The 12825-nt window shown below is 28.9% G+C and overlaps 1 protein-coding gene across 4 annotated transcripts in view; it reads right to left on the reverse strand.

Moving 5' to 3' along the window:
- Positions 1-9256, reverse strand: part of LOC142232213 (uncharacterized) — a 10754-nt gene extending 1498 nt beyond the window's left edge. Inside the window, exons 1-6 of one of the 4 annotated variants that reach the window (XM_075302943.1) lie at positions 9097-9238; positions 8963-9026; positions 8469-8835; positions 7735-8380; positions 6795-7028; positions 6625-6735 (exon numbers count right to left, since the gene is read on the reverse strand). In XM_075302943.1, the coding sequence (XP_075159058.1) occupies positions 6625-6735; positions 6795-7028; positions 7735-8380; positions 8469-8738 (1261 nt within the window). In that variant the 5' untranslated portion in view covers positions 8739-8835; positions 8963-9026; positions 9097-9238. Of the gene's footprint in view, positions 1-2789; positions 3908-6624; positions 6736-6794; positions 7029-7734; positions 8381-8468; positions 8836-8962; positions 9027-9096 lie in introns of those variants that run through there. The other 3 variants (XM_075302945.1, XM_075302944.1, XM_075302942.1) reach the window with 3 other exon arrangements.
- Between the last annotated feature and the right edge of the window lie 3569 nt (positions 9257-12825).

Raw genomic sequence — 12825 nt, forward strand, 5'->3', positions numbered from 1 at the left:
AATTGAAAATCTACGAAAAAATCAAGAATTCTGCCAATCTACCAAACAGTAAAAAATTTACCAAAATTTTATTTTTATAGAACATTTTTAAAAAATTGTATTTCTATAGAAAATTGTTGCAAAATTCTAATTCTATAAAAAAATTTATTTCTTATAGAATTTTTTGCAAATTTTTGGAAAATTTTTACAATTTTTTGTTTGTCAAAATTCTATTTCTATGGACAATTTTTGCAAAATGTTATTTCTATGGACAATTTTTGCAAAATTTTTATGAAAAAATCAAGAATTCTGCCAATCTACCAAACAGTAAAAAATTTACCATTTTTGGTAGAATGCTACCAACTTTGGCAACCGTGGTGCATACACGTTGGTCCAGGATTCGTTGATTGTCACAACAAAACGCATAAACTGACTTGAACAGAGTCAAACACTAAACTGAATAGTGTCCGGGTTATACAAAAGCGACATCCGTCGGGTAGACACCTTTCTTATGCCAAAATTTCTCAAAGGATCTGACTCAAGCGATTTTTTGCAATGCAATCTCCTTGCCATCTGTGTACACGATTGTTTTTAAATCTTAATCTCGATGAGGAGGCGGTAAATCCGGCTCATAAAACATGAAAATGATAAACTCTCATCTCTAAATGCATGTGAAAATAAATTAATCTGGGGTTTGTTATAGAATAACAAAACGAGCTCCCTCTATATGTCAACATTAAGGCAAAAGCGGCCTCATCCCAAGAAAAGATTTACAACAGGCATTTTTCTTTGCTATGATTGGCCAAGACATTTCTCTAGGGGAGAGAATATATTTAAAGGAACCCCTGTCCACATCTAACCTATTGCAAATACCGGAATATGTGAGAAAATCAGTATATGAATATTCCAGCGCCACCTATATTTGAAAAATAAGTTATAGACAAATACAAAAATTTGTTCATAGAAACTGGTCAAAAGAGATAGAAAACCGAATATTTAACCGAATACACAGAAAAAATATCAACAAATGTTTCCAATTAAAATTCTAATTGAATTAAAAAGCAAAATATTCAATTAAAAATATAATTGACTCAACAAATTTTTTAATTGACACAAAAATTATTTGTATCGATAAATTTTGTAATTGAATTAATCATTTGTAAATTGACTTTGATTTTCTGTAAGCGAAGGCATTTCAATTAAAAATTAATGGATCAATTTTATTTTGGGTACACTGAATTTTTTCCATTGGGCCACAGAGGTGACATTTTTCTCGAAGTGCAGGTACTTCACAAATTTTCTATAGAAATAAAATTTTGATAAAATTTTCTATAGAAATAAAATTTTGATAAAATTTTCTATAGAAATAAAATTTTGACATTTTCAATAGAAATAAAATTTGGACAAAATTTTCTATAGAAAAAAATTTTGACAAAATTTTCTATAGAAATAAAAATTTGACAAAATTTTCTAAAGAAATAAAGTTTTGACAAAATTTTCTATAGAAAATAAATTTTGACAAAATTTTCTATAGAAAATACATTTTGAAAAAATTTTCTATAGAAATAAAATTTTGACAAAATTTTCTATAGAAATAAAATTTTGACAAAATTTTCAATAGAAATAAAATTTTGACAAAATTTTATATAGAAATAAAATTTTGGACAAAATTTTCTATAGAAATAAAATGTAGACATTTTCTATAAAAATGAAATTTTGATAAAATTTCCTATAGAAATAAAATTTTGATAAAATTTTCTTAGAAATAAAATTTTGACAAAATTTTCTATAAAAATAAAATGTTGACAAAATTTTCTATAGAAATAAAATTTTGACAAAATTTTCCATAGAAATAAAATTGTGATAAAATTTTCTATAGAAATAAAATTTTGACAAAATTTTCCATAGAAATAAAATTGTGACAAAATTTTCTATAGAAATAAAATTTTGACAAAATTTTCTATAGAAAATAAATTTTGACAAAATTTCTATAGAAAATAAATTTTGACAAAATTTCTATAGAAAATAAATGTTGACAACATTTTCTATAGAAAATAAATTTTGACAAAATTTTCTATAGAAAATAAATGTTGACAACATTTTCTATAGAAATAAAATTTTTACAAAATTTTCCATAGAAATAAAATTGTGATAAAATTTTCTATAGAAATAAAATTTTGAAAAAATTTTCTATAGAAATAAAATTTTGCCAAAATTTTCTATAGAAATAAAATTTTGTCAAAATTTTCTATAGAAATAAAATTTTGACAAAATTTTTTATAGAAATAAAATTTTGACAACATTTTCTATAGAAATAAAATTTTGACAAAAATTTCTATAGAAATAAAATTTTTACAAAATATTCTATAGAAATAAAATGTTGACAAAATTTGCTATAGAAATAAAATGTTGACAAATTTTTTTATAGAAATAAAATTTTGACAAAATTTTCTACAGAAAATAAATTTTGACAAAATTTTCTATAGAAAATAAATTTTGACAACATTTTCTATAGAAATAAAATATTTACAAAATTTTCTATAGCAAATTGTGATAAATTTTCTATAGAAATAAAATTTTGACAAAATTTTCTAAAGAAATAAAATTTTGATATAATTTTCTATAGAAACAAAATTTTCAATAGAAATAAAATTTGGACAAAATTTTCTATGGAAATAAAATGTTGACAAATTTTTTTAAGATCCAATTTTTTCACATATAGGTGGCGCTGAATGGAATATTCCTATACGAATTTATTTTCCCTCACATTATACCGGAAGCATTGGAAAACTGCTAAACTTTTATCAAAATACATCAGAAAAAAATTGTATTTTGTTTATTATTATTTGTATAAATCAAATAAACCATTAATGTTTCACTTTGTATTTGAATCCATGAAATACTCTGAATATATATATTTGGGTGTATGGTATGGAGAATTTCAAATTCTATTAAAATTGGGCAAAATACAATTTTGGGTGGAGCTTAGAAATGAACATCTGTGATTTTTTCATAAATACAATCTCTAAAATGTCATTAACAACAAAATTGATAAACTATTATTATTAGTTTAAAACTTTGCAAGTATATACAATGCTACAAACTAATTTCAAAATTTCAAAAATTATAAATTAATTTCATGATTGTATGTCTTTTTGTTTTTAGTAATTTCAGGTGTATGATGGAGGATTTCTAACGGTAAACACATATTATTAAGATTTTCAATGTTTTTTATAAAAAGAAATTTGTGAAATTTAATACATTTTTCTCAAAAAGGGAAGAATATAAATACATATATTTATAAAGAGCGAGAGAGAGATAGAGGAGGTAAAGGAGGTTAAGACTAGCTTAACAAAATTATATGCATCTAATAATATTTATATGATACATCTATAGATTATTCTTAATAGTATTTGTATATTCTATTTAAATTACTAACTTAAAATATTTTATACTTAATATACATATTGTATGTAAAATTAAATTTTGTCACTTTAGAAAAATCATTAGAAATTTTCTTTTGCGCATGTGTGTGTATGTATTTTTTGTTCTTATGAGTATGGCATTTATTTTTTTTATAAATTTATATTTTTTTATGGAAAAAGTGTGGGTTTCATGATTCATTTGTATATGTTTTTTTGTAGTTATACTGATGGCGATGTGGTTAAAGTAGTGGACTAGCTTCTTAATATGAAATATTTACATTCTTTGACTATTGATCAGTTTTCCGTTTTAAGACCCAATTTTTGTTCATGGGAAATTCGTATGTGTTCGCGAAGACTGTATTTGTTTTTGAAATTTTTATTGCATAATTCACATTTACGTGGCGGTTGGGGTGTATGCTGAGTACGAATATGTCTCCAAAGATTAACCGTTGTTATAACCATTTTGCAAAATTGACATTCTGTCCATTTATTATTGGGTAAATCTAAAAATATACAGAATAAGAAAGAAAACAAATCAAGAACACAATCCAACCAACAACAATTACAACAGGAAGAACAACATCAACTAGAACAATATCAACACCAAAAAAAAAAACTAAATTTTTAACTAAATTTTAATAGAATATAATTATATCGAAATTAAATCATAAAAATTTTATAGTGTTTTTGAATTTTGATCCATAGTAGTAGGTAGGTAGAAAAGAAGCGAACCTTGGAATCTAATAATGGTAATTTTTAATCCCTATTTTTTATGTTATTAATATATTTCTTGTTGCAATAAATCTTGATAATTTAACATGACAATTGGGCTTCTAAAATAACTGGAGCTCAAGGCAAAATATTCATAATTACTTTAAGTTACACCGCACCCATATCGAACTACAGCCCAACATTGTTGAAAATTTTAACCACAGTTAAAACAGGTTTTGGATTTTATGATTCTTTTCCAAATAATGGAAAAGTCGACCAAGGCTTTTTAAAGTTTTCTATGCTTTCATTTTGTGATCAATGAAAAAGATTAGTTCTTAACGGTTGTTTAATTCAAAATCGATAGTTATTTTCCAACACATACCATATACTATTCCTCAATCGATGAAAGAGTTTATAGAAAAAAATTCATGAAAAATTTCCCAATTAAAATTTTAATTGAGTTTTAAAAAATATTCAGTTAAAAAACAAAAATCAATCACAAAAATTAATAGTATCAATTAAATTTTTAATTGTTACTATCATTTCTGTGATTGAAGACATTTCAATTAAAAAATTATACGGATCAATTAATTTCATCTGATCGATATTTGAGAAAATATTATTACCACACAAATTATAGATTTTAATTCCAACTGTCCATATAATTTGATCAACCCTAATGGTGCTTGCCTTGCATAATTCATCTCAATTAAAATAAGCAAAAATTAATCGACCTGAAAATTCGAAGTCAAGGCAAAATCGAACTGCTTACAGTGAAGAATTCAAAATGGATGCAGCAGAAATAGGTAATATACGATTTTTTTAGGTAAGATTAAAATTAACTCAAAAATATTAAAATAAAATCCATCATCCCAGAGATAGACCCATAAGCAGATCCAAATTGTTATAACAACGGTTAATCTTGGAGATTCGGTGGGGAATTTTAATAAATTTGAATAATTTTGTGGAATTTTTTCCAAAATCACCGGTCTCTTTGGGTTGTGTTTCAAAATCTTGATCTTATTTGATCTCGCAAGCTGGTATGACAAAAATTTTTATATATTTTTAAAATTTTTAATTATTATCTACAGAGTCTATTTCTCCATTTTTCATAAAAAAATTGCCAAATATTTATTAGGGATTTTTGGGAGGAATTTTAATTTGAGATTTTTGTCAACGAAGTGTCCTAATTTGTCCATAGGAAATGTTGCTGAATGCACAAGAAAAAATTTCACAAAAATTTTTCCAATTAAAATCTTAATTAAATTTTAAAAAATACTCAATTAAAAATTTAATAGATTCAAAAAATTTTTTTATTTGAAATAAAAATCAATCACACAAATTAATAGTACAATTAATTTTTTAATTGGAGTAATTAATATTTTAATTGAATGTCTATTAATTTGTTAATTTATACTATCATTTTTGAGTTGAGGAATTTTTAATAAATTTGGATAATTTTGTGGATTTTTTTCCAAAATCACCGGAACCAGAAAAATACTAGACAACATTGTCCATAGGAAATTTTGCTGAATGCACAAAAAAATTCACGAAAATTTTTCCAATTAAAATCTTGAGTTTTAAAAAAAATTCACATTTAAAAATTTAATTGATTCAAAAATATTTTTAATTGAAATAAAAATCAATCACACAAATTAATAGTATCAATTAGTTTTTTAATTGGATCAATTAATCTTAATTAATTTGTTAATTGGTACTATCATTTCTGTGATTGAAGACATTTCAATAAAAAAATTAATTGGATCAATAATTCCGTGATTGAATCAGTTTTTTTTTATTTGCGAATAACAAATTCGTACATTTTTTAGGTATTTAAATGTTATTCAAAGAATTGTCAATAACCAAAAATTGTTTGTAAATTCCAGACCTTTAATCTTCCTTAAAGTCCCTAAATGAGATTCATAAACATTTTGTTTGTCTTAATGCCTTAATTGGAGAAAATGTCTACTATTGAAATGAAATTTATTTAAGCAGCATTAGATGAGATGAAAATCACATGCTATTATAGAAAGTTTCAACACTGAAATGTCACAAAAAAATTATTTTACAAATTGAATAAGAAAAAAAAAGGATCGAAAATATAGGGGAAAAAAGTAAAATCATAGGCAACTATATCGGTTATAAATGGTTCGTAAAAACTTTGAATTTAAAATTAGAACAACTAATATTGGCATTTTCCTTATACCGGATTTGGAAATCTATTATAGTTTTTCTAAATATTTCCATTTCAAAAGTATTTCGAAATATTTATCATTAAATCAAAAGCTAATAATTTCAACTAACAGACAATACGAAACAAAAACAAACTGGCAAATACTTTGGAGACATATTCGTTTGTCAAACATAAATGTTAACTTTTTAAGTCCACACTACTTTGAAAATATATATTTTTGTAATATAAAAAAAGGAAGCATAATAAATAAAAACACTAACACTAAATTTATAATATATCAATCACAATAATAGAATGTTAAATGAGAAAACATACCTGTTGTATTGCCACCTTTATTATCCGATTTTAGTAAAACATTAGAACTTGAGTTTGTATCGTCCATTGGATGATGAGTTCCACTTCCAGTTGATTGATTTAACAGACGTCCTAAAGATAATAATACGTATTATGGTTATACTCAAGTTAAACATCACTAATTTACTTACCCATTTCTATGGAAATTTCTGCATTATCAGAGTGTTGATATTTTTCTTCAATTTCGGACTCTGTTAATATTTCATATTCAGATGTGTATTGAGTTACATTTTGTCCTCCATTTCCAGAATCTTGATTATTTCCAGGCGTTCCATCAGTATCGGAGAGGCGATCATCAACATCACCAACAATATATTCGGGTATATCCATTTTTATGGCACCTCTTAAAAGGTTAATATCAGCAGCTAAATAAAGATAATTAAAAAACCAAATGTGCAGATGTTTTAAATTTTTAAAATTAAAATTTGTTTGATTGATTCTTTTCTATGAAGTTTTTAAATTATTGAGAACAATTTTTAAAAAGTAGTACACAATTATTGTTAAAAAAAATATATAAAAAAAAACAATGTGCAGATGTTACAAAATTGTTAAAAATTAAAACTTGTAAGATTGATTTTTTTAATTTGAAAAATGTACGTAATATTGCAAAAACTCGAAATTAAAAAAAAAACAGAAAAAAACAATGTACAGACGTTTAATAATTAAAAAAAATCAAAATTTGTTCGAACAGGTTTTATTTTAATTTGAAATTGATAAAAAACTCAAAAAAGTTGTTGCGAAAATTCGAAATTAAAAAAATAATGTGCAGATTTTAAAAATAATTTTAATTTGAAAAATATCGAGAGAATTTGAAAAATATTGCGAAAATTCGAAATTAAAAATAAAATAATATGCAGATTTTAAAAATAATTTTAATTTGAAAAAATATAGAGAAAAACATTAACAAAGTAGTACACAAAATATATACAGATGATTAAAATTTAATAAATTTGAAAACTATTGAGTAAAAGTGAAAAAAATAAGCCACGATTTTTGTTCCGAAACTCAATTATTTTAATTTCACAGTGCTGCTATTTAAAATATGATGAAATAATGAATTTATAAACTCACTCTTTACTATAGTCTGTTCATCAACAGATTCTGTCGTATAAATATTATCATCATCATCGGAAAATGTTATTTTTCGTTTCTTCATCGTTCCCGCTGTTGTTGTAGCTGAGGCGGGAAGTGTAACTATATTTGTGGTCATAGTACCCGGTTGGGTGACTTGGACTGGCTGATTTTGTGTTTGTTGTTGTTGTTGGGGAGCATGTTGTTGTATCTGTATATGTTGCTGTTGGTGACCTGTGGTCGTCACCGTTGCCGTGGAAACTTGGTGAGTAGTGACTTGATGTGTATTGCCCGTTGATTGAGTATTATGATGAATTTGTATATGCTGCATTTGGGGCTGTAAATGATGATGCTGTTGTTGCTGCTGCTGTTGATGCTGTGGAGGATTTTGTACAGTGGTTTGTAAAGGAGGCATTTGCAATTGTGTGGGTAGGAGGGGTATATCAATGGTTTGTGTTGCCGCTACGGTATTATCATTGACCGCCCGTATAGTGCTGGGTATAGACTTTAAAAGTTTCTCATCGTCAATCACAGGTGTTGGCGGTTTGGGTTTTTCCTTTTCTTCAGCTGTTAGGCCTTGGACTGCCAGCAGTTCTGCCGTTTGTAAAAATGATTGCAATGCTTCTTGTTGGACATTAACTTCGCCCTTAAAAAAGCAAATGAAAAGAAATACAAACACACGTTACAAATGTTTAACAAAAAAACCAAAAATCAGTGTCTTTGTTTTAACTTACCTGATACATAAACTCTATTATTGAATTGAGATCTTCAAATTTGATAAACTTAAAAATAATGACGGGATGCGGATGAGGATTCTCTGTGAAAATCTCCTTAAAATATGAACTACATGCTGATAATACCACTTTATGAGCCTTTATTTTTCGTCCATCACACAAGAGGCTAACATCGACAAAATCATCGTTGACCCTATGATTATCCAGTGCATAGGTGAGATGGCGGAAATAGTTATTCCATCTGAGGGAATACTGCTGTGGAGCTGTCATTATTTTCTATTTTGCTTGTTGCTAAATATTCCGAATCTAGTCAAAATTTCACATTTCTTCCACACAGCACAGATATCTTCAATTATGGTAAGTCTTGCTAAGAATATTAAAAATTAAATGCATTAGAATCAGCACGGTAAGATTTCAGAAAAACTGTGAGAGACATAGGAAGTAGCAAAAAGTACAATAAATGTATTGTCCAGAAGTTTTCGATGGATCCATACTATTGTAAATTATCAATAGTCCATCCTAAATCGTATAAAAGTGCGTTTTTCACTGCCCAGGACGCTAAAAATATGGTCACGGAGTGTATTGTGGTTACATGAAGCTTTAAATCATCGATGGCTCTGACACTTACCATGAACTCATTGAGTCTATTTAAACTGCATGTGTGCAAGAATAACTGATTTAAACTATAATATGCAATGAAAATGGAAAATGTAAACAATTGCAAATTCTTGATATATTTTGTCTCTTCTTTCTTCACTTCTTCACTCACAAATCACAAATCCAATGAAATTATGTTATCGATTTGTTATCGGCATCGTTTTTACAACAATAATGAACCGATTTTAATTACCGGTTCTTGTTTTACAACACTGACGCACTGTTTTTGTTAATCATGAACCGGTTCTCCTTCATACGACAAAAGTAACCCAATACGCACTGGAATGAGTGAGTTTAAAGTCAATTCACAACGCTGTTGTTTGTCTGCTCACCGTAGATGGCGCTGTTTCTTAATTAATGCTAAGTACTAAGATCGCTTCAAGGATGTTAGCTTATCTATGCGAAATAATATGCCTGCCTATTTTTTCGTGCGAAAAATCTAGGGTTGTATAAATATGTGTTTAAAAATGCTCAAACCAAAGATTTCGCTTTTCTTCCGCGCTAACGCTTTTTATATGGAGTATAACAGTTTTTCGTGCTAAAACGTTATCTTAGTACCAGGCTTTACACTGCCCGAACAACTAAAGGGTGATTTGTTAAGAGCTTGATAACTTTTTTTTAAAAAAAAACGCATAAAATTTGCAAAATCTCATCGGTTCTTTATTTGAAACGTTAGATTGGTCCATGACATTTACTTTTTGAAGATAATTTCATTTAAATGTTGACCGCGGCTGCGTCTTAGGTGGTCCATTCGGAAAGTCCAATTTTGGGCAACTTTTTCGAGCATTTCGGCCGGAATAGCCCGAATTTCTTCGGAAATGTTGTCTTCCAAAGCTGGAATAGTTGCTGGCTTATTTCTGTAGACTTTAGACTTGACGTAGCCCCACAAAAAATAGTCTAAAGGCGTCAAATCGCATGATCTTGGTGGCCAACTTACCGGTCCATTTCTTGAGATGAATTGTTCTCCGAAGTTTTCCCTCAAAATGGCCATAGAATCGCGAGCTGTGTGGCATGTAGCGCCATCTTGTTGAAACCACATGTCAACCAAGTTCAGTTCTTCCATTTTTGGCAACAAAAAGTTTGTTAGCATCGAACGATAGCGATCGCCATTCACCGTAACGTTGCGTCCAACAGCATCTTTGAAAAAATACGGTCCAATGATTCCACCAGCGTACAAACCACACCAAACAGTGCATTTTTCGGGATGCATGGGCAGTTCTTGAACGGCTTCTGGTTGCTCTTCACTCCAAATGCGGCAATTTTGCTTATTTACGTAGCCATTCAACCAGAAATGAGCCTCATCGCTGAACAAAATTTGTCGATAAAAAAGCGGATTTTCTGCCAACTTTTCTAGGGCCCATTCACTGAAAATTCGACGTTGTGGCAGATCGTTCGTCTATTCATGATGAAATGTCAAAGCATACTGAGCATCTTTCTCTTTGACACCATGTCTGAAATCCCACGTGATCTGTCAAATACTAATGCATGAAAATCCTAACCTCAAAAGAATCACCCTTTATGATAACAACATGAAGAAATAAGAAGAAGCATAAACATAAACAATGAAGATTGACGAAAAGTTATGTGTGAAGTCTTTTTTTAATTAAAACTCGAAGAAACAATAAATTCAAGCAGAATTAGCAATCCATCATTAATGTCATTGCAGAAATGCTTGTTATGAAAATAGATTTGTTTTTGCTAATGTTTGACGAACATTCCTTACACGTGAAGAGTTGTTCCTCCCAACCAGAAAAAAATTAAAGATGTTTTAATTTTATGTTATGCCGCAATACGCGAACATGACCTTATACCAGCGGATTTTTCGCCGCAACGTGTTGTGTCGTAGTGTTTATCCGACCGTATAAGGTCCCCTTAGGATTCTTTACAAACACAGACATTCCGTCCGGAAGAACTTATAGTCTGGACGGGGCATAAGGTGGATACTAAATTCGAGTTTAAGATGGGTATTAAGTTCGAGTTTAAGGTAGGTACTATGTTCGGTTTCCGAAGCGAAATCCCATACAAAACCAAAAATGCGAAAAACTACCGAAATATTTTTTCATTTGTGGTACTTTGTTTTTTTCGAGTTGAAAAACTGACATAAAGTGCATAGTCCCTAATTAGGTCGGCTTTAAATCCTTCCATATGTTGAGATTAGTTAGTTTCAAAACATGGCGCCATTTGTAATGTGAATTAAGAAATAATTGATTTATTCAAATGATTTGTATTAAATTAGAATACAAAAGTGGTTCGCGTTGTTATATAAAAATGCAATTAGATTGACGAAATAAAAATAACGGTGTGCTATATGTATATAACATATATAACAGCATCTGGTTCTGTAGCCGTTTCTGCCACAGTAGCATCTGCCCTCACATCCCTGACACCCACAATTGCAGCCACTACATCAGCTACAGTGAACAACTCCAACATAGCACCCTCAACACCTGCCACGACCACAGTGGCTGTGACCGCAAATATTGTATTGCAACAACCAAATACAACGGCCGCCCAAGTAGTGAGTGGTCCCATTGGGGTGGCAGCAAATACTACTCCAACATTAGCCACTATTACTAATTCTTCAAATGCAATATCGACTGTTGCTGCCGTTAGTAATACAAATGCAATACTAATGCAATGGTGGTTTCACAATCATCCACAATAGTATCACCAGCAGCTGGATCGAATCTTGTTGTTCCCACCACTACAATGGCTTTAGCAGGAGCTACCGTGGGACTTAAGTCTGGTCCAGATATTACAATGACATTGAACCGTATAAATACGGCAGAGAATGAAGTTGATGTGGAGGAATGTTTACCAGGTGATGTTGTTAAATTGGATTTTGCTGGCGAAGAAGTGGCTGGGTGAAATTTTACCCCTAAGGAATGTCTTCTAGGAGTTTCCAATCGGCGACCGGTGCCCGTTGGAAACTCCGCCTATTACAACGGTACCGTCATCGCTTCAGCCATCAGCAACAATAGCATTCCATCAGCGTCATATTGTAGAGATACAACCAGGCCACCATTTATCATCATCCCCTGCTAATTTAGAATTGACTAATGTTATGCAACATAATGTTTGCACAGAACACGAAGAAGTAGAAGAAGCTAATTGTCATAATACTGCAGATGTAATCGATGAAGATTTCTTTTTTAAAATATGCTTAAAAACGATTTCGTCTTATCTCTGTAAACCCAGTGCTTCTACATTCAACACCCATTTTTTTACAAAGAAATGAATCGTATTTTTTTTATTATTTTACCGCTCCTCGTAATTGCTCCCTTTTCTATTTGTTAAGCGAGCTCGTTTTTTGTGTGTAAGAGGCGTAAATGAATGAGAACTGAACAAAAGAAATGTTAATGCAATTTTAATTTTTAATGGAAACAACATGAAAGCTAAATATGAGAAATGATAATTAAAAATTTTTAAATATAACAATATTAATGAAAGAAAGCTGATAATCCAGAAAAGAAAACATTGTGTTCTAGGGTCTTTAATTAGTGTATAAATGTACAAATTAATAAAAACTCATAATAAAATTATAATCGAACTTGTCTTATTTTTATATACCGGGGTATAGGTAATTGGGTGGTCTTATACGTTTTATACTTTTTAATATAAAATTAGTAAATTTTTCTGAACAAAGTTATATCCAAAATAAATGTTTATAGTAAATAATTAAATAATTTTTATTTAAATA

Source organism: Haematobia irritans, chromosome 3 (genome assembly GCF_050003625.1).
Source record: "Haematobia irritans isolate KBUSLIRL chromosome 3, ASM5000362v1, whole genome shotgun sequence".
Taxonomy (NCBI): Eukaryota; Metazoa; Arthropoda; class Insecta; order Diptera; family Muscidae; genus Haematobia; species Haematobia irritans.